The 24382-nt window shown below is 42.0% G+C and overlaps 1 protein-coding gene across 2 annotated transcripts; it reads left to right on the top strand.

The window, feature by feature from the left end:
• Positions 1 to 200: 200 nt before the first annotated feature.
• polq (polymerase (DNA directed), theta) lies at positions 201 to 23780 on the top strand. Of its 2 annotated transcripts, none has more exons than XM_034187496.1 (35): positions 201 to 477; positions 635 to 745; positions 830 to 1233; positions 1747 to 1994; positions 2277 to 2447; positions 2525 to 2655; positions 2733 to 2889; positions 3618 to 3729; positions 3820 to 4021; positions 4101 to 4242; positions 4316 to 4462; positions 5950 to 6162; positions 6270 to 6412; positions 6619 to 6808; positions 7703 to 7845; positions 8000 to 8193; positions 8576 to 8700; positions 9920 to 10163; positions 10670 to 12056; positions 12137 to 13637; positions 15299 to 15439; positions 15517 to 15719; positions 15913 to 16120; positions 16199 to 16392; positions 16476 to 16604; positions 16691 to 16865; positions 20205 to 20328; positions 20617 to 20717; positions 20799 to 20881; positions 21244 to 21345; positions 21536 to 21647; positions 22740 to 22864; positions 22950 to 23085; positions 23163 to 23266; positions 23420 to 23780. In XM_034187496.1, the coding sequence occupies exons 1-35, from the start codon at positions 427 to 429 to the stop codon at positions 23531 to 23533; spliced, it is 8067 nt and encodes a 2688-aa protein (XP_034043387.1). In that variant the 5' UTR covers positions 201 to 426; the 3' UTR covers positions 23534 to 23780. The 2 variants fall into 2 exon arrangements, with proteins under 2 accessions (XP_034043387.1, XP_034043388.1); XM_034187497.1 differs by having other exon boundaries at positions 201 to 482; positions 637 to 745; positions 1756 to 1994.
• The last annotated feature ends 602 nt before the right edge of the window (positions 23781 to 24382 follow it).

Below are 24382 nucleotides of genomic sequence, written 5' to 3'. Positions count from 1 at the left end.
TATATATATATATATATATATATATATATATATATATATATATATATATATATATATATATATATATATGTGTGTGTGTGTGTGTGTGTGTGTGTGTGTGTGTGTGTGTGTGTGTGTGTGTGGAGAGAGAGAGAGAGAGATTGTTTTAGTCGGAATGAGGAACTATCTTTTTCTGCATTTGTTCCGTCGAACCTTTTAATGTGAAAGGCCGTGGGGGCGGAGCTTCCTGCGAATGGCGGATTTTTTTTATTTCTGTTCAGTCAGTCATGTTTACGCTCGACTGAGCAAGTTTTACTCTGTTCGTGTTTCTTTTCTTATTTGTGATACACATATTTATACGCAGTTTATAATATACTTTACCCGATGTCATGTTAGCTAACGTCAGCTTAGTGGCGCGTTTGTCTGTGTTTTTAGCTTTCCTTCAGTATGAGCACCGTCAAGAAGAAAAGCTACATGGGTCAGCACCAGATCAAGAAGAAGAGGTTCGTTTAACGCAGTCTGAGCATATGTTATACCTAGGACTTATATATATGTTATTGTTTGATCGAAAACAATATCAGCTAGACGCCTCCAGGTAACCCAGCAACACACGTTTTACTTGTAATAATATATATATATTTTTTTTTTGGAGCACAGCTTCCAAGCCCCTGACGAATCAGCAGTCAGAAACACTTTGCAGATTAACGGCTGTATGTCAGACACAGTAAATACAAAACAATCAGATGCTGGGAAAACTGATGTAATGGTAAGTTTTACTAACTGTGAGAAAGTCTGTGTTTCCGTTTCACTCTCAGATGATTAGAGACACATGCTGTGTTTTGTGCCTTAGGTTCCGCTGGCAGAATCCTCATTAGCTCTGGATGAAGAGATGCTAATGGTTCTGGATGCTGCGGATGCTGTGACGCCTGCAGCACACAAAGCATGTTCGACCACAGTAAACAGTCCTGTACGAGATCCTGCTGCAGACAGGGAGCAAATCAAAGACTGCACTCGCAGAGAACACAGGACCCAGGTGAGGGTCTGTGGTAGCAGGGTCGGTGTTTGTCAAAGGCCAGATTGGAGGGTTGACTGTGAAGACCTTGCTCAGCGGCTTCTCTTCAGCGAAAACACAAATGAAGCAGATCAACCTCAAAAGGGCGCTGAGACCGTCCACACAGCTACATCTTCTGCCTGCACTGGTGAGATACACAGACAAAAAGTGTCAGAGGATCAGAAGAAACAGCCCTCCAACAGGTGAGTCTTAAAGTAGACTCTAACATCAAATTAAAAAGAAATTATACAAAATGTTTCCAAATATTTATTCTCTGTAATCTCAGAGTGAGAGCAAATGCCTGCCACATCATCTAAATTAAATATGAAACAAAATAATTTGTATCAGTTGTCACCCCAATTAATATGACAATAAATCCTTCACCTTTACAGCCAGCTGGCTTTAAACACCTCAGGGAGTGGATACAAAACCGTTCCCGCTCAGTGAATATCTCTTTGTGTTTGGTTGAATCAGTCATTAAGAAAAGGAAAGAGTGTGGCACAGTATGTAAAAGTTAACATGTCCAGAACAAGCTGTCATCAAAAACTCTCTGTTTTTATATGTTTTTTTTTTTTGTTTTTTTTCTTTTGTTCGGTTGTATAAAATAGAAACATGTAAAAGCTGAAGTGGGTCAACACGTTTTAGAGACCTGATTAATATCAGTTGTTGTATTTTTTTTACTTTTTTCCTCTTCTTTTTTTAATCTTGACTTTTTGTGCACACAGGTGCACAGGAAAAAGAAAGAGCTCTCCTCTTGATGAAGCCAAAAGTGGGATAAATAAGAATGCTTCTTCGCCTCAAGATGTGTCCCCTGACTACATCCTGTTCAGCCCCACCCGGCTGGCAGCAGCCATGAAGCAGGCCAAACAGCAGCGGCCTGAACATGATCAGTCAGCCTCTGTGCTCACAGTTCCCACCGGTTTAGAGCTCAGTTCACTACTCAGTGACACGTTACCTCAAGCAGGTCAGATGGTTTAAGTGCCTCTTACACGTTTTATAGGAAGTCTTGCTAATTCCAGATTGTATGAAGACAATAAGGGCGATGACATGTTGACGTTTTACCCCAATGACTTTGATGTTCACCGAAATAATGATGTTGCCCAGGCAATTCTGGAATTATCCGCCTAAGTGTGTTTTTCCAAGGTAAAAATTTGTGTAATTGGAAACTAGTGTTGGTGGAGGTTTGTGCTCTACGAACGCAGTGCTGTAGTTAACGTTTATATTTCTTCTTCTGCTCTGGGTGTAGCCTTGTGTGCTCCAATGGACCAGGATGATAAACTCTTATTATCCAGTTGGGGTTTACCAAAACCAGTCCTGGAGCGCTACCAGAAGCACGGAGTGACTCGCATGTTTGAATGGCAGGCTCAGTGTCTTGCTGTTGGACAGGTGCTGCAGGGCGGTAACCTGGTATACTCTGGTACGAAATTAGTCACCTCCGCAAACTGATCCAAGGCTTCATTCCGGTGCGTCATTTTTACTTTCCTTCCCTGACAGCCCCAACTAGCGCTGGAAAAACGCTGGTATCTGAGCTGCTGATGTTGAAGCGCGTGCTGGAAACCAAGAGAAAAGCTCTCTTCATCTTGCCGTTTGTCTCTGTGGCCAAAGAGAAGATGCACTACCTTCAGGTGAGGAAGAGAGACAGTGCAGATCAGTCTACTCTGTGCATGTATCTGGAATATAACTTGCTTCTGTGATCCTACAGAGTGTTTTTCAAGAGGCAGGAGTACGTGTAGAGGGATATATGGGCAGCACCTCTGCTGCTGGAGGCTTCACAACACTGGATGTGGCTGTGTGCACCATCGAAAAAGCCAACTCTCTCATTAACAGACTCATTCAAGAGAACAATATGGATCTATTAGGTAAAAAAACAAACATGCAAAACATAAATAAGAATATATACTCAGAGTGCAACACCCACATCGTACACTTTTGATTCATGCAAATTATTTATTTCACAACCAAATGGGCACCTGTTAGACGACTTAATTAGCATGCAGTTCTGTAGTGCTTTTCCATCTGAAGCACTTATCAAATGATGCCTGACATTCACACTCTGATATATACCGGGAGCAATTTAGGGATTAGGGACCTTGTTCAAGGTCTGACAGGGATTTGAACACAGGATCATCTGGCCTCACGTTCACTGCTTTAACCTCTAGACCATCACCTATCCACTTCATCTGTTGGCAGAGGTATGTGCTCTCTGAGTGCCATTTTAGTTCTCAAAATTAAATTACATGGGGCAATTGAGAAATGTAGGGCGTGGCCTTTTCCATTCTGAGAAACCAGCATTTCTTGAGAATGTGTGAAGTCTGAGTCACTGGGTGCAATGCTGGGAAATGTTGGTTTATCAGAATGTAAAAAATGGAAAACCACATCCTACTTTTTCTGGGTCAGTCTGAAAACCTCTGTCGCCCCTCGTACTTTGCCTTTGGCTATCCCTCGGGCATTCAAACAACTTTGGTTCAAATCAGCTCAAAACTGTTCAAGGTAATTTGTTGACAGGTGGACACACAGGACTGAATGCGGTACCACCGTATGTGTCACTGCTGTGTGTGAGTGTTGTGATGTGTTTTTGTGCTCTTAGGTGTGGTGGTGGTGGACGAGTTGCACATGGTTGGTGATTCTGGAAGAGGATACCTGCTGGAACTGCTTTTAACCAAAATACACTACATTGTACAAAAGCAGAACGCCACAGGGTCTGCGTCATTTAACACATTTCTCAACATTTTCTTTAACATGTAGACATGGTTTTAAAATAAAATCCATGCATTTATATTGTTCTACAGCTCCCTTTCTGAGGGAGTACAGATAATTGGAATGAGTGCCACTCTGCCCAATCTCTCAGTCCTGGCTTCCTGGCTTGGGGCTGAGCTCTACCAAACAGACTACAGGCCTGTTCCCCTGCAGGAGCATCTCAAGGTGGGCAGCAACATCTTCGACAAGAGCCTCTCCCTGGTTCGGCAGTTCAGTCCAGCACTCCGCGTTAAGGTATTTGAGACTATTATCATCGTTGATGCATAGCGTCTTACTGCCTTTGCTAATAAGCGGTGTGAATGTGTACATGAAGGATGACGATGACCACATCGTGAGCTTGTGTTACGAGACGGTCACAGAGGGCCACTCTGTGTTGCTGTTCTGCCCGTCTAAGAACTGGTGTGAGAAACTGGCAGACAGCATTGCTCGAGAGTTCTTCAACCTCAGACACACTGGTACTTTGTTTTAAAGTGTCATCTTCTTTGGTGTGAAGGCAAACCTGATTAAATGCACATCTCGTCTTTTCAGAAGGGCGGCGAGATGTGGAGACCCAGCCGGTGAATCTGGATCAGGAGGGGCTGGTGGACGTTATCGCACAGCTGAGACGAACTCCAGCCGGTTTAGACACAATCCTACAGCGGACTGTGCCTTGGGGCGTGGCCTTCCACCACGCTGGTGAACACTGCAACCTTTTAACTGCAGTACAACCGTGTGTTTACAGTACAGAATTTTCTTTAGACTGCAAGAACAATAAAATGATTAACCCCTTGTCAGCGTATATTAAAGTAATAATGGGCCCTGAAAATCCTGTTATAATCACAGAATGTATGTGCACAGTACTTAATACAATACTGCAAATACAGCATTTACTGTTACTTTAAGTACATAAAAAAACCCTCAAAATATCAAGTTTAATCAAACTATTTTTCACAGAGTGTACTGAAATATTGCAGTTTAAATTTTTTGTTTTGAATGTTGCCCTGAGGTGTTTCAGTTCCCATTCTGCAGTGGGATGGTGTTCTGCAAGTAATTATTAAATGTTTTTTAAAGATAAATACTTCTGGGTATTAACCAGATTCCTGGATACTGTTACATTGATGCGATGCGTTTCACTACAGTCTGTATTAAAGAACTTACTCACACAGGACCTTCCCATTGCAGAATGAAAACTCTAATGTCTCAGGAGACAACAATATTATGTTAATTAAATAAAATAATGATAATAATAAATTAAACACAACATTTGGGGCCCTCCCTAAAAAATAATTTCAATTGATCAGTCCCATCTGCGACCACATTAACATTTTCCACCAACCACGGTTAGTGTGACCGTGCAGGAAAATTGCTCCCCATTAACATGTGACTGCGTATGCTAATGCTAATACTAATCGTGGGTAAAGTTATAAGTAGTCAAAAATGCACTATGTCATTTTAACAATGTTCTTTCCATATTCAGAAATTTAGTAATTCCTGGAAAACTTATCCCTGAATAACATCATCCCATTGAAGGACGGCAACCTCCGTCACCTCAGGACACAACAATATTACGTTAATTCATGCAAAAAAAGCAAACAAACAAAAAAAGGTACAGTTTATCAGGGCCCTCCCTGAAAAAGTTTTTGAATCGACAAACTACATCTGTGAGTACATTGCTAACATTTTGCATCGGCCAGTGTTACGTCCCCACATATGCTAAGATTAACCATTAATGCCTTCTTGCATATGCTAACATTAATTGCGTTTAAGGCTTTCTTGAATACGGCGTGGTGGTAGTAAAATGCACTGTGTCAGTGTGCTGCAACAGTGTCCAGTCAAATAGTGGTACACTCTACCTGTGAAGACCGAATAATATGCAGAAAACTTTCATCACTGGTTAATATTTGCCAGTGATGATAGTTATTATTATAATAGTTCATCTTTATAATAATAGTTTTTTGTGACGATCCTTTTGAAGTTTATTTGTGGGGTACACAACAAGATCTGTTCTTTTGCTTTTCGTAATATAGCTATTACTGATCTGTAGCTCACTGGTCCCATCTTCTTCCTGTTAATTACCGAAGTATTTTTGTGGAGAAACAAATGTGTGGCCCCGTGTGATTTGGGGTCCCTGTTTTTTAACCAGGTCAAGCCTATGTATTAATCCTGTATTATCATATCTGTAGGTTTGACATTTGATGAGCGCGACGTATTGGAGGGAGCTTTTCGTCAGGGCTTGATCAGGGTCCTAGCTGCCACCTCAACCCTGTCTTCAGGGGTTAATCTCCCAGCCCGCAGGGTCATCATCCGAACCCCTACCTTCAATGGACACGTGCTGGATCCACTGACATACAAACAGATGGCTGGACGTGCAGGGAGAAAAGGAGTTGATACGACAGGTTTGGATGAAGCTATTTCAGTCATTCTGTTCCTCATAACTGAGTCCATGAAAAATACATCAATAAGATACTTTCGGTTTCACAGTGTCTTGTTTTTACTCACTCAGGCGAAAGTGTTCTGGTGTGTAAAGAAGCCGAACGGCAGAAAGGTATTGTTCTCCTTCAGGGTTCTCTGCAGCCAATCAGCAGCTGCCTGGTGAAAAGAGAGGGGGACGGTGTCACTACTAGTATGCTTCGAGCCATCCTGGAGGTACAACAATTCAGTGATGGCAACTCTAATCCATAACACAACTTTGAATCTGACAATGAGAACATGATTCATACATCTTAAAGAATATTTGTCATGTTCTCTTGAGGCTGGTCATGTTTGATCAATTTAACTTAACTAACAGAAGGAGCTGCTGCTGGTTGAACCTGATAAATTGTTTCATATGACTAATAAATGGTAAATTGCAGATCATTGTCGGAGGTGTAGCTAGCTCTCCGCAGGATGTGAGGTCATATGCTTCGTGCTCTCTGCTGGCTGCCACCATGAAGTGTGATGACAAAAAGGAATCGGATGCTGAAACAAACAAAGGGGCCATTGAATCCTGTGTTGAATGGTTGATGGAGAATGAATTTATCAGAATCGACAGGGATGGAAAAGGTATACCCACCTCTGTTGTATTTTAAGTATCCTTTGTTTGACATAATTATATAATGAATAAAAGTGATTTAATAATCTCAACGCAAGTGTCATTGGTAGTTTCCAACCAACTACGCTTATATTTTCATGGTCACCCACCACCCACTTTCTTTATAAAGTGAGTCCACTTCTGCTCATTTGTGCACTCAGTGTCTTGGTGGACTTAAAAATGGGGTTTGATTAGGCGCACTGCTGGTGGATTGCTGGCTCAAAACAGCAATCCACCGGTTGTGACACAGAGCGTCAAAACTCTGGTCTAAAGTTGAGTGCAGAGTTGTTGTGATATTTCTACATATTCATATACGTTGGTTCGTGACACCGTTTGTATAGAAAATAAAAATGATGTGAAAACCATTAAACAATAAAAAGTAAACACTTATGGAAAAATACAAAACAGCACCTTAGTGTTTCACCTCAAGGAGCCTTGGTGGCGAGTTTCCACTTGCGTGCTTTGATGCATTGGCACAGACCCATTATCTCGCCAAAGAACCTCTCGAGTCCAACGCCTGAATGATAATGGACCAGTTGCTGGTGTACCCCAGCTCTGAAAGGCAGTGACAGATTACACTCTGGTTGAATTCATATTACATCCAAAGCACATTCATGATTGAGTAAATATGACACCTGTGTATCCCGCTGCTTACTTTGTGCTTAGAGTCCCCCCCACCCCCCCCAAAAAAAATAAAGTAGCGTTGAACACGCCCCAAATGTACTGGCCCGATGTGCTATAGATTGCTCAGATAGAGCCCGTAGTGTTCAAAGATTTTGTGTGTAAATGTTAACAAAAATACATTTCAGAGAATAGTGTCCCTCTAATCACCTGACATTATGTGTTCTCTTGTCTCTGCTTATCAGACGAGCGGTACTGTCCAACCCAACTCGGTGCTGCCACCTTGTCGTCCTCTCTCTCTCCTCCCGAGGCTCTTGGAATATTTGCAGATCTCCAGCGGGCTATGAAAGGCTTTGTCCTTGAAAATGACCTACACATTCTTTATTTGGTACAAAAACGTATTTCTTGTAGTATTATTAATGTTCATTCCTACTTTACATGTCTAGCAGTAAACTATAAAGGAATTCTTGCTCAAAATCGACAAGTGTACTCTTCAAACTCGCAAATCCACCAGTCCTCACTCTTGTAAATATTCTCCTCAGATCACCCCTCTGTATGCAGAGTGGACGACCATCGACTGGTATCAGTTCTTCTGTCTGTGGGAGCAACTCTCGTCTTCCATGAAGAGGGTGGCAGAGCTGGTGGGGGTGCAGGAAGGCTTTCTGGCGCGGTCTGTCAGTGGCAAACATGTTGCCAAAACAGAAAAGCAACGCAGACAGATGGCTATTCACAAACGGTAATGTACATATATCTATGTGCCGTGTTGTAAACAACCAATCAAAGTCAGTAATTTCCTGACAAAATCCAAATCATAATCAACTCAGAAACTTAATACAGTTAATACAGTAATGAACCAAATGTCAAACCTCAAAAGTCGTCCTGAAAGTTAATGCTTCACACAGATGTATCAATACACCTTAAAACTCCAGGTGGAACACTTAATCGCACAAACACCTCATCAGTGAATTGCAGTCCCATGGAACAGTCCATTAATACATTCCAGAAGTTCATAATGTTTAGTTTTGGTCGATATTGCATCAGAAAGGTATGCACAGTTCTCCAGTAGGGAAAAGAACACTGTAGGGTTCATATGTACTCTCGTGGTTACTTCTTTGCAGGTTCTTCACTACTCTCGTACTACAGGATCTGGTGATGGAGGTACCTTTGGGAACTGTAGCGTCCAAATATAACTGCAGTCGCGGGCAGTTACAGTCACTTCAGCAGTCTGCCTCCACATATGCAGGTACGTGCTCAAGAGCATTTTTGGGGGCATTGCACAGCTAGTATCTACATTTGGTCATACCTTCACAAGTGTGTGTTCCCTGCAGAAACAACAGTCTGCAGATTTTTGTTCCATACAAGTACCACTTTGAATTCAAGGAAAGAACTCATCCATGAAATTGCCTGCGGAAGCAATCAGTTGGAGCAAAAATCTGCAAATTTTTTTGATCTTTATGTGTAATATTTGCCTGTCTTTGGTCAAGACTGCAGTATGTATTACACAGAATTTGAACTCTCTCACAGCTGAAATGTTCTGGAACGCACCTAAAGAAAATATACATAGCCCACAACATGATAACAAAATCACTCAGTAATAAAGCAGTTATGAAAGGGGGGTTGGGGGGGTTGTTTGTTTTTCACACACACACTCACACTCATCTTCAACCGCTTATCCAAGATCGGGTCGCGGGGGGCTGGAGCCTATCCCAGCACAAGGGCATGAGGTAGGGTACACCATGGACAGGACGCCAGTCTGTCGCAGGTCCACATATAGACAAACACATTCACACTCACACGCACACCTACGGACAATTTAAAGTTTCCAATTCACTTAACCTGCATGTCTTTGGATGTGGGAGGAAGCCGGAGCACCAGGAGAAAACCCACACAAACACGGGGAGAACATGCAAACTCCACACAGAAAGGCCACAGGTGGGAATCAATCCCATGACCTTCTCGCTGTGAGGCAACAGTGCTAACCACTAAGACACCGTGGTGCCCTGTTTGTTTTTTGTTTTTTATTTCCAATATATGATCCAACAATTTTGGCCAATATTGGACCAATACTAATCCAAAATATGGGATCAATGCACCCCTACTTAATAACCTCTGCACCGGCGTGCTTATTTTCTTGTCATAAATACATATATGGTAGTCCCAGCACATGCAAAAGCATGCTCAGTATTTCTTAATTTGCCATTATATGAGGGTACTACAAATATAAAAACCTTCTGATAGTACCGATTGGCGGATGGGCACAATTGTACAGGATCTAAACTAATGGTAGTATCAATGAAGCTGATGCAAAACGGTAACACTGTTTTTAGAGCCAAGTCCTCATTATTTACAGATGCACTCGTTGCATTTCTGTTTTGTAAGTGGTCAGTGTTAGCAACACAAGAACATACCCAAAAAACCTGACAAAGATGAAAACACATCTGACCTTGCTGTTATCACTTCAGGTATGGTGATGGTGTTCTGCAGACGTCTTGGCTGGCACAACATGGAACTGCTCTTGTCTCAGTACCAAACCAGACTGAGCTTTGGAGTTCAGAGGGAACTGGTCGACCTGGTCAGAGTTTCTCTCTTGAATGCCACACGAGCCCGAGCCCTGTATGCACAAGGTCTCTGTACTGTCGCTGAGCTGGCCAGAGCAACTGTGTCTGATGTGGAGAAAGCCTTGAGGAATGCCATCCCGTTTAAGAGGTAGATTTACGTATGTGGGAGGGGGGAGGTGGAGGAATGTGTTTATTTCTGGATTAATCTCACTGACGATCACACCTGTTTCTAGTCCACCATCCATTCAGTATCCACTGACCATCCAGCGGGCGGCAGAGATGTATTTGGGATATTACCTAGGCAAAACAATTTTCTTTTTCCTCATTTAATTTTAATTTGGTGTGTTACAATATAATATCAATTTTTTTTCTAATTATCGTGTTAACAAACTGCAGGAGATGGACGTATCTGTCTGTCAGTCCACCCATTCATTTGTTAACTCACTGTATTTTACAGGATTTTCCAAAGCTGAAGACTATGCACCAAACCTCAAGAGGGCAAGCAGTAGCTATAAGCCTGAAGAACAAGTCCAAAACTTAACCTAGTTGTCACATTATTTGTGTGTGTGCATGTAGCTGCTATTAACCCAACAAAACCTCCCATGAGCAGAATCCAGAACTTCAAGCCAAACCTATACCGTTTGTCTCCTCCAGCTCTAAACGTGCAGTGGATGAGAGTGAGGTGGAGGCAGCCGAGCGACGGAGTCTGCGCTGTGTTTGGGTCAGCGGTGGGCGGGCCCTGACAGAGCAGGAAGCAGCCACTGAGATCGTGTCTGAAGCACAGCTCCTCCTCCGGGAAGATTTGGCTAAATTAGGAGTCCAGTTGGACCCGGGAACACTTGCTGCCGGGTTCCCTGTTGTTATAGAACCCTGTCGTAGCACCCACTCAGAACGTGGATCTGGCAGCCGACATGAAACAAAGATGAATGACAATCAAGTGTTCCAAGACCAGGTCAGCTTTCTGAGCAGAACTGACAGAGAGAGAGAAGAGATTAAAGCAGAAAGTCAAAGTGGGACCAAAGTGGACAAGAAAATGAAAGGCAGAAAAGAGAAAGAGCAAACAAAGTGGGATCCTGAGGACAAGGAAAAGAAGAGACAACTGGAGAAGAGCACAAAAGACAAGACAGAGTTAGAAAGAGGACAAGCCAGTAACGACAGACCAGTGGAGCGAAGGACAGAAGCAAGGAAAGGAGAAGGATGTAATGGAGGGAATGAAAGCCGCAAGAAGTCAGAGAAAGGAGGGAATGAGTGGAAAAAAGCAAAGCAGAAAAGAGTGCCGATGAATGAAGAGACCATCCCAGTTAGCATAGAGGGACAGCAAGTTCACTGGTCTGTTCCTGAAAGGAACGTCACACAGGAATTAGCTGAAATTATGTCCAGCCCTGTGCTTCAACCGCCACCACCTCCTCGCTCCTCACCTTCCTCAAGACCTCCTCCTCGATTTAGAGGATTAATATCCTGGGCAGGGGAAAGACAGGATACCACATCGCATGTGCGGCCAGGGACAGTGAAACACTCAAGAGCACTAAGCAAAGTCCTCAACTCCATACAAACTGACAGAAACCTACAAGATCATCTGGAAACTGTGCAGATATTAAACATGTCAACATCCGAAGCCGCTTCGTCAAATCAGAAACAGACACCTGCAGTCCAGCTGCCTGCCACTCCTTCTTCTTCCACTGTGCCTGCTCCCCAAAATACAGATATGTCAGATGGACCTGTGTTCACCTCTCCAGCCTCAGCTCCTGAGTCCAAGCGAAGAAGGATAGGAGAGGTCGATAATGTTTTGTCTCCTGAACTGTACGCAAGAGATGAGGGAGCTAAAGGAGGTGGAGGGAGTCCAATTGGAAATGGCAACAATGTAGATTTGGATACTCAGAAACGTCAGCAGGAAAACCAGTATAGATCGAATGATACTGCAGAGGAGGGGAAAATACTACCGGCACCTGCTGAGGTGGAAGGTCACAACCCAGCATGTCCCATATTTAATATCTCGCTGACAGACAGCCAGATGGACCTCCTTCTTAACACCAACCACCAGGTGAGCTGCAAGAATTATACTGTATGCTGACTATTCAGATAATCTGCCCTTACAAATTAAAGATTCTGATGTCTTCACAGACTTCTCCTGGTCCAGGTGGTGGTTCAGATATGGATAACAAAACTGAAGATCCCTGTTCCGACCAGGCTGCTTCTGAGGTTCTTAACGGAAGCAGTAGCTTCTTATTTGACAGCCTGTACGATGGCTCTCTGCTGGATGTTCTGAGCCCACAACAGACCTCGGACCAAGTGGTTGCTGAGGAGCCTGCTAACCAGGTCAGAGAAGACTTCCACCTTCCATCAAGTCAGCGGCGGCGCAGTGAGCTTCTCGCTAACCAGGAGGCAGAAAAGCAGGAGGCAATGCAGTGGAGCGAGTCCTCCTTCAACCTCTCAGAATGGGGTGACTCACTGCTGGTGGGCGAGCACTTCCTAGAGAGGCAGAGCTTGTTGATGCATGAAGAGAGAACACCGAAGGAAGAAGATCACATTAACCTTCATGAGTCGAAACCCACTACTGACAGAGTTCCACTGGAGCAACAGCTAATTGAGGCGATAGAGCCAGAGTTCAGCTGTATCGCTCATCAGGAACGCGGTTTGGGACGGGTAAGTGAAGAGAGCAAAAACAGGAAATATGTAGAGGAGGAAGAGAAGGAGAGGGATAATCCTGTGTTTTTGGAGAATACCATCTCACATCCAAATGTTCAAAAACCTTCTCAAAGCATTCATTACTGTAGTCCTGGTCTTCAAGACATCTTTGACCAGTGGACCAGTATGTCTGACCAGGCCTGGCAAAACTCTACATCAGTCCCAACAGGCGCTGGAATACACACACAAGATGTTCAAGGAATACCAATGGCCAGCACAGAAGGAGAAAATGTGACTGTAAGATGTGCTGCTGCTGCTGGGAGCGATTCCCAAGAGGATAAATGTCTCATTGTGCACAATACGCCAGAGAGACCAGGCTCAGCCGGTGACCTTATCCCCCCTACTCAGGAATCCGCACCTGTGACACCAAGAGTGAAACTCACCACCTCGTCTGTGCAGTCACCGCTCACTGCTCAACCACTTAACCAGTCGACTCCCTCGACATGCCCCATCAGGCCAGCAGTAGCTCCAAAATCTCACAAGGCACAAATTAAACTTCACCAAACTGCTCTTCAATCAGAGACCGGTTCAGACCAAAACCGATCGAAATTTACAATGAACCACAACCACAAGTCTGTCTCTGAGCCTGATCAGAAGTCCAAAGATAAATCAAATTCTAGTTCACAAACTCCCAACAAAAACCTGGACCACACCCAGGACTGTGCCTCTCCATCCTCCCCTGTGCCAAGGCCTCCTTCTGATTCAGAATCAGCAGTCGTCAACAAAGATTTTGCACTTCAACTGTCCCAGGATGTTTGTCTCACTAACAGCAGCTCAAGGACATTTTCCATCATAGATGTAGCGAGTGACAGTCGCCTTTTCCACACTTTCATTGAAGAGTGGAAGACAAAAGAGCGCTATTCGCTGGCTCTGGCCTGTGAAAAACATGGAAGCACAGAGCCGACTGACGGGGCAATCGGAGGAAAACATGCAAAAGGTAATGCAGATAATCAAAATGTGTCATTACCTTTAAACAGTAAAACTGGATCAGAATTGTCTCAGCTTCCTGCAAAGTTGCTTTTTATTATTCGAGGCCATTGAAAACTTTTAAACTCAGTTTTGCTCAACTCCACACATTTAGTATTGCCAAACATTTCAAATAAAGCCATTTAACCTAAGCTGAGCTTGTTTTAAGAAAGGTCGTTGTTAAAAGTCAAGAATAACACATTAGTTTCATTTTGAATGTTCTATATTTGATTTTGAATTGGGAAAAATTTATATATGCTGTTAGTCTTTGGTTACCTTTTAATTGTCTGTGTTTTACTACGGTACCACCCCCAGATGGCATGCCTGCTGTGTTTAGATTGTCATTGATTGCTCAGGTGTTTTTTTGTTTTTAACTTGTGTACAGGAGAAAGAAAACTGTTTCACAAGGACATTTTGATAAGTATATTTCTTGGAGAAAAACCATCTTTCATGTGTATATTAAATTATATACCAAATTATGTAACGGCTGAGTGGATCATTGTCATTTGATTGGTGGGTTGTATGTCACGTGACATGGATTATTCGTACCATTTGCCATTGTGTTTCATTGACTGTGCAATAGTTCTTTATTTAGCATGCAATTTTGGTGCTATATGAAATTTGCTATTGCAAGCCCCGACTACCACGTTTTCGTTTTTTTTTTTTTTTTTTTTTTTTGGTAAGTACACGAAGTCAGAGCAGGGCCTCACGGGCTACATCTTCACAGTTTTGGACTCCTATTTAAAGTTTGTGTTGGACTGTTAAGCACCAGTCCCTTTTCTGTTGTTTATAAATCAATAAAATATCAAATGACAAGGATCTGTTTTAGCCGTTATATAAAACAAATAATGAATGTTTTTTTCATTCTTTCAATGGAACCAATATTTAATTCGCTGAAAGCTGGAACGTACCATTCAACTCTGCTTCGCCTCGTTGAATGGTACGTTCCAGCTTTACCACTGAACACATAAACATTCATTATTTGTATAATATATACCAAAAAATGCACCAATAAATAAATAAAAATGGATTGAGCATCTTTAACTTAAGTGAAATGTTTGCAATACCTTCAACAAGCTTCTTGTAATATTTTGCTGGAATTTTGACCCATTTCTCCTGACAGCTGGTGTCAGTCAGTCAAGCTTGTGGACCTCTTTGCCCAGACACTTTTTCCAGTCTACAAAGGTTTGATGGGATTTGCATCAAGGCATAGCTACTCCAATACTCTTAACACTTTCACTTTGTTGTCTGCAAGCCATTTCATCATAACTTACATTTGGAGGTATCTTTTGTACTGGCGTCCAGATGGAAGACCCACTTGTAACCAAGCTTCAGTTTTCTGGCTGATGTCTTGAGGTGTTGCTTGAGAATTTCTTCATAACGCGTCATTTTCAGGATGTTCTTTGTTTGGCCCAGTGCAGTCGCCTTTCCTGGAACACACAAACAAAGCATGATGGCGATGCTGCCTCCAATGCCTCACAGTTGGAATGGTCTTTCTCACCATTTCCCTCCATACGTAGCACTAATCATTGAAGCCAAATAATTCCATATTTTTCTCAACTGGCAAGAGCCCAGTCCTCCAAAAACAGCCTTTGTTAGGGTAATCAGTTTTGTCTGGCTTTTTCTCTGCAGTATCTGCTGCTCGTCAGAAGCCTCACAGGGCTGATGGGTTTCCAGTGAAGAACAAAGATGGACTAGTGCTTATTGGACTGTCTGTCTGCTGGGGTGCAAGAGATACATATTACATATCTCTCCAGGAAGATCAGAGCAAAGGTAAAAACACACGTTTGATTCACAAAGTCACTAGAAAGTGTTTCCTAACATCAGCCTGCCACCCGCCTCCTAACCAGGTCTGAGCTCCAGTCTGGCCCCTCCGCCACTGGATGATGATTTGTCGGTGAGCGAGAGGTTGAAGCAGGTGGAGACTTGTCTGAACTGCTCACTGGATGGTAGTTCAGGGAATGTGGTTGTTGCCTATGACATCATCCGGGTGTATAAGACGCTAGTATTGAGCTGTGGTATCAGCCTGCAGGGAAACTGCGAAGACCCAAAGGTGAAAACGTGTCAATAAATAAACAGTCACATTCTGGTTAACACAGTCATGCCATTGCCTGGAATTTCATACAAACTGGAGCCTTGTGTGTGTGTGTGTGTGTGTGTGTGTGTGTGTGTGTGTGTGTGTGTGTGTGTGTGTGTGTGTGTGTGTGTGTGTGTGTGTGTGTGTGTGTGTGTGTGACTTCGACCAGGTGGCCTGCTGGTTGGTCGACCCTGGAAGTGAAGAGAGAACTTTACCAAATATGGTGACAGTCTACTGTCCAGAAGAACTACCTTTGCTGGATGGATTCGGGTGTGCAGGTGCACAGTGTTCCCGTGTTCGGGCAGCAACTGAGAGTGTGATTGTGTACGCTGCCATGGAGCGTCTCACCGACCTGCTACAGACAGATGGCATGCTGGGTATAACAGCGTACACGTTAACAGTCAGTCAGCCAGAGGATGAAGGTGTCAGTGTTTTAACGTCGTAATACGTGTCAGATTTATTCAGGGGTATGGAGATGCCTTCGCAGCTATGTTTGGCTCTGTTGGAACTGAACGGCTTCGGCTTCAGTGTCGAGGAGTGTGAAAGACAAAAACATGTGATGCAAGCCAAGCTCGCAGCGTTGGAATCTCAGGCTTACGACCTGGCTGGACACAGGTTCTCCCTCACCAGCATCGATGACGTTGCACAAGTACGACAACTCAGCTCGCCGACAACATTCAGACATTCAGCAAACACAAACCTCAGCTCAACAAACTTGTGTTCCCACTGTAGGTGTTGTTCTTAGAGCTCCGTCTGCCTCCTAACGGTGATATGGGTGGGTCAAAGTGTAAGAAGACTCTGGGCTATACCAGGAGAGGAGGCTGCAAAGTGCGACTTGGAAAGCAGTTCAGTACCACCAAGGTGAAGCAACTTGTTGCAAAACACTGAAATAGACTATGACAATGAGGGAAAAACTGACCTTTGAACTCTTTAAATGATGGTGTCAGGATGTTTTAGAGAAGCTGCACCCACTGCACCCATTGCCAGGTGTGATTCTGGAGTGGAGGAGGATCACCAATGCTTTAACGAAAGTGGTTTTCCCCCTGCAAAGAGAGAAGCAACACCATCCAGCACTTGCAATGGATAGAATCTACCCTATGGTTCAGACCCACACAGCCACAGGTGCCACACAGGCATACTGACATACCTTGAGATTCTATTTTCTCTTAGTCTATGAGGCCACCACCCAATTTTGACTTAGTCGGTACCACCTAAGGTGACTTAACAGCATTGTACAGACAATTCAATCTCAGTACACCAAAATGTGTGATAGCCTGCCCAAAGTGGCATCTGTAGCTAGTTAGGGGTCAATTAATGGTTACGCACGGGTAAAAACAAAAAAATGCTACAGTCATGTTGAAAAGTATACCACATTTACTTGATCAAAAGGGTATCAAAAAAGTTTAGTCTGCACATTACATGGTGACCTATGGGTGAAAAAAACCTGCAAAAAATAGTGATATTTTGGTTTGTATATGGGTCACACTTTATAGCTACTCCAATTTAGGTAAAGTGATGCAAATTATGGGTTAAAAAGTGGAGTAATTTTACATTATTTTCAATGCTTAATCTCCAAAGTAAAGAGCAAACAGGGTCAACATCCATTGGTTTCTATGACATACAGTATGACGTATTATTCCACATAATGTGATTGCTGAGGTTAACAAATGGTGGAAACCATTAATTAAAAAAAAAAATGCTATTAGTTCAACCAATAATGTACATCACTTTTTACTAAAATTGAAGCAGCTAAAACTGAAATTGGCCTTTGTCACCGTTTTTTTTTTTTTTTTTTTTCTCATTTTTACCACATGGTGCTACACCTTTCTGCTGTAGACAGCGCAAACTACTTTATCTTTATGGAATATTTATTATCAGATAAATAACATGGGATGCTTTTCAACACGATTTGAACATTTATTTTGTTTTATGCAGTGTTACTGAACCCGACCTGGCTGTAGCTCCCACTCTTAGTACAGCAGATAATTGTAAGAATCATTCAAATCCGGTTACAAGCACCAAAGTTTAATTGTGTATACTTTTTGGTACATATTTTAGAAAAATAACATTAGCCATTTGAATTTTCAATAGGGGGCCAAGTAGGGGTCAGTTGAAGAACTGCATAGGTGTCAAAAAATGTTCCTGTCATATTGAAAGCTACAGTAGTGTTCAGAATAATAGTAGTGCTATGTGACTAAAAAGATTAATCCAGGTTTTGAATATATTTCTTATTGTTACATGGGAAACAAGGTACCAGTAGATTCAGTAGATTCTCACAAATCCAACAAGACCAAGCATTCATGATATGCACACTCTTAAGGCTATGAAATTGGGCTATTAGTAAAAAAAAAAAAAAAGTAGAAAAGGGGGTGTTCACAATAATAGTAGTGTGGCATTCAGTCAGTGAGTTCGTCAATTTTGTGGAACAAACAGGTGTGAATCAGGTGTCCCCTACGTCAGGATGAAGCCAGCACCTGTTGAACATGCTTTTCTCTTTGAAAGCCTGAGAAAAATGGGATGTTCAAGACATTGTTCAGAAGAACAGCGTAGTTTGATTAAAAAGTTGATTGGAGAGGGGAAAACATATACACAGGTGCAAATTATAGGCTGTTCATCTACAATGATCTCCAATGCTTTAAAATGGACAAAAAACCAGAGACGTGTGGAAGAAAATGGAAAACAATCATCAAAATGGATAGAAGAATAACCAGAATGGCAAAGGCTCACCCATTGATCAGCTCCAGGATGATCAAAGACAGTCTGGAGTTACCTGTAAGTGCTGTGACAGTTAGAAGATGCCCGTGTGAAGCTAAGTCCCTCTGTTAAATAAAAGACGTGCAGAAGAGGTTACAATTTGCCAAAGAACACATCAACTGGCCTAAAGAGAAATGGAGGAATATTTTGTGGACTGGTGAGAGTAAAATTGTTCTTTTTGGGTCCAAGGGCCGCAGACAGTTTGTGAGACGACCCCCAAACTCTGAATTCAAGCCACAGTTCACAGTGAAGACAGTGAAGCATGGTGGTGCAAGCATCATGATATGGGCATGTTTCTCCTACTATGGTGTTGGGCCTATATATCGCATACCAGGTATCATGGATCAGTTTGGATATGTCAGAATACTTGAAGAGGTCATGTTGCCTTATGCTGAGAGGACATTCCCTTGAAATGGGTGTTTCAACAAGACAATGACCCCAAGCACACTAGTAAACGAGCAAAATCTTGGTTCCAAACCAACAAAATGAATGCCTCGCAGATGTGAAGAAATCATGAAAAACTGTGGTTTTACAACTAAATACTAGTTTAGTGATTCACAGGATTGCTAAAAAAGCAGTTTGAACATAGTTTTGAGTTTGTAGCGTCAACAGCAGATGCTACTATTATTGTGAACACCCCCTTTTCTACCTTTTTTTAGTAATAGCCCCAATTTCATAGCCTTAAGAGTGTGCATATCATGAATGCTTGGTCTTGTTGGATTTGTGAGAATCTACTGAATCTACTGGTACCTTGTTTCCCTTGTAACAATAAGAAATATACTCAAAACCTGGATTAAACTTTTTAGTCACATAGCACTACTATTATTCTGAACACTACTGTATACCACATTGTGTCTGATCACAAAGATTCCAGAAAGGTGTAGTTTGGACTATCTGTGACTGAATGTTCGGGAGTTATGGGGTAAAAACAGCAAGCATGGCGACAAAGGTCACTTTCAGTTTGTACAGGGGTCAAAAGTTAAAGTTGCTGCAGTTTTGGTAAAACATGGCGCAATAGTTTGCACCATGTGTCATGCTTAGTTATCATGTTACGGGGTAACATATGTCACATGTCATAGAATCCAATGGATGTCGACATTTTTTGACCTTTACTTTGGAGACCAAAAATTCAACACAGTCAGAACTATTCCATTTGTTAATCCTATTAGTTCAACCAATAATTTGCACCACGTTTTACCAAAACTGGAGAAACTTTAACTTTTGACCCCTATACAAACTGAAAGTGACCTTTGTCACCATGCTTGCTGTTTTTACCCCATAACTCCAGAACATTCAGTCACAGATAGTCCAAACTACACCTTTTTGGAATCTTTGTGATCAGACACATAATGTGGTATAGCTTTCAATTTGATTGGAATAATTTTTTTTTACCCCTATGCAGTTCTTCAATTGACCCCTACTTCTCCCCCTATTGAAAATTCAAATGGCTGTTATTTTTCTAAAATATGTACCAAAAGGTATACACAGTCAAACTTTGGTGCTTGTAACCGGATTTGAACGATTCCTCTGCAAATATTCTGTTATCTCCTGCACTATCTGGAAGGCTGTGATACATTTTTCTATAGGCCATGGTTGTTATTTATCTTAGGTGTTACCCCAAAATCCTCTTAGCCCGTAGACTAACTGTTGCGCAGTATGATGTATTTGAGTTAGTTTTGTTTTTTCACCTGTGAAAAATTCCCTCAGGTAGAGTGAGCTTCACCGAACCCAACATACAGAATGTTCCCAAAGACTTTGACATTTACATGCCCACGATGGTGGGTGAGCGTCCACCATCACAAGATGGCCACCACATGATGACCAAGCCTGGGTAGGTCAACACTCGAAAGGCCACTTTACCTGATAGTTCACACGGTGAGGTCAGGGTAAACTTAAGGGGGGTTTCTTTGAGGCCCTAGTAAAATAACATGCTTTCAGGTTAAAAAAACAAACAAACAAAAAAAAGTAAGTCTCTTCGGCTGCTCCCTTGTTTTTTTTTTCCCCACTCGGGGTCACCGCAGTAACATGCTTCCAGGTCAAAGTATGAAAATCAATTTTTAATTTACTCTATCGATTGAGTTTGTTAACCCAATTAATACTCATTATTCTTTTGACATAGCAGCAAGAGACATTCTGTGATCCCTCCACTGAAAGGTGACAGCACAGACAGAGGCCCCGCTTTCTCTGTCAGCATGAGACACGCCTTTGTGCCTTTTTCGGGTGATGTATTTGTCGTGTTGGTGCTTACTTTTCTGGCACCTGTGTGTCTCTGCGCTGACTGTGCACCCACTCTGACTGTAGGCGGAATGATACTCGCAGCTGATTATTCCCAGCTGGAGCTCAGAGTGCTGGCTCACCTGTCCAAGGATCAGCGCCTCCTGCAGGTTAGTGGGTGAGAGACACAGCTGGAATTGCCAAAAGAGTGTATCTTTCACAGACGGAAGGTGACAAAGTAATAGCTATTAATAAAGAAATGTAAAAAGAATACAAAACATAGAGGCCAGATAATGACACATTTAAGACAGCCCCCCACCCAAAAAAAAAAAAAAAAATAAGAGTAGGCATTACAAGACCATTTAAAAAAAAAAATGCAAAAAGTGTCATCCCGAGTTTAAGTGCTGTGGCATGAATGGCTCTCTGGTTTTTGAGTATTTGGGATGGCCAGTAACCACTTAGGTTGGAGGTATACTGAAGTGAGGTTATACAAGAAAACCTCACAAAATGTTAAAGTGTGTGTGTGTGTTAGGTTCTGAACGGAGGAGCAGATGTTTTCCGTTGCATTGCTGCAGAGTGGAAAAGTGTTGACCCAGAGACTGTGAACGACAACCTCAGACAACAAGCAAAACAGGTACGGCTGCAGTGCCATTTAAAAGTCCAAAACATCATCAAATCAAAATAGTTTGTCTCCTTCATAAAAAAACTTTTTTTTTTTTTTTGTAATTTCATCTTCAAGTGAAATCGATGGTCTGAATTTAAAATAGACTCAAAAACTTGTCATGCATGCTTCCTCTCTGTATCAGTTGTGTACATGTTTGCAGATTTGCTACGGCATTATTTACGGGATGGGAGCCAAATCTTTGGGGGAACAAATGGGAGTGGAGGAGAACGATGCAGCCTGCTACATAGAGAGTTTTAAAACCAGATACAAAGGTACATGATGTACTCTTCTCATTTAGGTCACTCATTAGTTTCTTCATTAAAATATTTAATTAAATTAACATTGGGAATAGTTCCATTTATGGTAAAACTGTGCCAAATGTAGTTCAGCAATATTAGTATTTAATTACAATATATTTTGGTTTGATCTTCTGAAATGTGATAATTTTCTACCTTTCTGTATAGTTCCACCATAAATGGAATGTTGTTGGACTTTAGATTAATGTTTTTTTTTTATAAAGTGTCAAGCCACCAAAGCTCCCTGAGGGGAAACTGAGGTGAAGTTTTGTATTTTTCCATTATTTACTTTTTAGTTTTGTTTTGTTTACACAAGTTAACATCTGTTGTGAACCTATCGCATGTCATCATGTAAATAGTAGAAAAACCCAGTGCTGAAATTTAGGCTGTTTTGGTCAGTCTGTAGATCAGTCGCCTTCTGCTGCCTGACAATCGGCGGTTTCCGTTATCCTCCAAATTCTGGAATTTTAAGTAATGAAAATTGAAAAAGCTGCATTTAGAAAAACTACAACAGAAACACTTCCTGCTTTTATAGATCATGATATACAGAAAGATTCACATTTTGAAATACATGACACTGTACCTGTATCTTATAAGAGGTGACGTTCTGGCAATATTGGATTCAAAAAGAAACAATTATTTAGCAGGACTTACCCGTTCATCACCATGACAGTTGAAATTATAGTTCTCTGGAGAGGACAAAACCTAGCAGGCACATTCAATCACTCAATGGAAATGCTGTTTTTTTTTCACAAGTGCTTTTATTGACATGTCTGAAAATATCGCCTAACTTGTGAGCAAATGTGTAATGAAGTTCAGCTGTTTCAGTGCTCCAGACTCACTCTAACATGAACACACCCATGGGTGCACCAGATGAGCGCAAGTGCACCTGCTGCTAAATGAACATGGTTGCTCGGCGTGAAAATGACTGCAGTGGTTGGAAACCAACATACTAGTGCTACACACTGCTTTGCACTGGATGGAAGATAGGGCCCTAAACAAAATCAATTAGTAAAAAACACAAGCACATAATCTTGTAGCACCTTTATGTTGCGTTTTGTGCTTCAGGGATCAACTTTTTTCTTCGAGAAACAGTGAGGAACTGTATAAAAAATGGTTATGTTCAGACTCTGAAGGGGCGCAGAAGATATCTCCCTGGGATTACTCACACCAACTCACACACCAGAGCACACGTAAGCATGCAGCAGAAACAGTCAAAATTTAGATGCAAGCTTTGTGGTTTAAAAACATCTTTTTGAAACCTTCTCGGTGATTCAGGCAGAACGTCAGGCTGTGAACACGACTGTCCAGGGTTCAGCAGCAGACATTGTTAAAATTGCCACTGTGAACATCCAGAAACGACTGCAGAAAACGTATCCTACAGTTTCACTGTCCCACCAGCACACACGCTCAGGTAACACACCCCCGTCATTCATTCCTGTGCTCGGCAACACACAGAGTACATCAGTCTGCTGCTTATCCAACCCACAGACAATCAGCGCAGGGCCGCGGCGTCTCGTCTGAGAGGTGCCTACTTTGTTCTGCAGCTGCACGATGAACTCATTTATGAAACCACAGAGGAAGACCTCATACAGGTATGAGATAGGCAGTGTATCTGCTTACACACAACTGTAAGAGCACTCAGAGCTCATCTCTCTGCCAAAGCCAAACCTCTTTAATGCTCATTTCAAATGTGTGCTTTAACAAGTGGGTAAACAGCGGTTTTTGCCACACCCCTCTTTTGTCAGGTTGCTCAAATAGTGAAGAGAGAGATGGAGTCGGCGTTAAAACTGTACGTGAAACTAAAGGCCAAAGTCAAGGTGGGACCCAGTTGGGGCAACTTGCAGGATTTAGATGTATAAAGTGTGTGTTTGTGTGTCTGATACGACGTTATTGCAGGTTCTGTAATATATAAAGATGGCAATTTGCACAAAAACAAATTTTTAACCACTCTATTAATAATGAAATAGTAAGCTATGAACTTGATGAATGAAATGCTTTGACTTCCAGTGTAGTCTAAAAAATGTAAATTTTTAACAAGTAAAAATTTGAATGGACTCCTAATGCAACATTCTGTGTATATCATAATAAATTTAAACAGACTGGGTCGTGTCAGTGACGGTTGTCTGGAATTTCTTAAGGTTAAATAAAGAATCAACAGCTTTAAGGTGTCCTGAAAACTCACATTTTTATTGGACCATCTGTTGTCTGCACGACATACATCATATCGCCGGTGGATGGATATTCACTGCACAAGAAGTGTCAGTATGAGATGTTTTCTGTGCAAGGCAAAATTCTGTAACTGGCTTTAAAGAGAAATAACACGATGGTGATGCTAATCGTTTAGCTTGAATACTGGTCCTCCAACTTCCTCAGGATGCTCGGCGATGCATGTTTTCACCTCCATGCTCCATCCTGCACAGGTATCAGAGTGAGTGAGAGCTGGTTTAAACCAGGAGTGCTCAGCCAATCAGCTGAGGTTTGAGCAGGAAAAGATGGAAAATATGCAGCACGGTGCATCCCAAGAAACATGGAAGCACTGCTGAGCATACCAATATCAAGAGCTCCAAAAAAGAAAATCTACAAAACACTTAACTTCTAATCAAAGCCATTTAAATGCTGATTCCAGACCTTTTGGGGAACCTTTAATTTAAACTAAGAATTACAATTTAGACTGTTCCATAACACTCTGGGGTGACTTTTGTTCATTG

This window comes from Thalassophryne amazonica, chromosome 15, assembly GCF_902500255.1.
Source record: "Thalassophryne amazonica chromosome 15, fThaAma1.1, whole genome shotgun sequence".
NCBI lineage: Eukaryota > Metazoa > Chordata > Actinopteri > Batrachoidiformes > Batrachoididae > Thalassophryne > Thalassophryne amazonica.
Note: the sequence above shows the minus strand (reverse complement) of the source record. Positions and strands in the feature narration are given on the sequence as shown.

Excerpts from the sequence above, each read along its gene's own strand:
- polq (XM_034187496.1), top strand. The coding sequence starts at position 427 with ATGAGCACCGTCAAGAAGAAAAGCTACATGGGTCAGCACCAGATCAAG. Across the intron at positions 8,701-9,919 it reads GTCTGCCTCCACATATGCAG|GTATGGTGATGGTGTTCTGC; the intron begins GTACGTGCTCAA and ends TTATCACTTCAG. Across the intron at positions 15,440-15,516 it reads CCAGGAAGATCAGAGCAAAG|GTCTGAGCTCCAGTCTGGCC; the intron begins GTAAAAACACAC and ends CCTCCTAACCAG.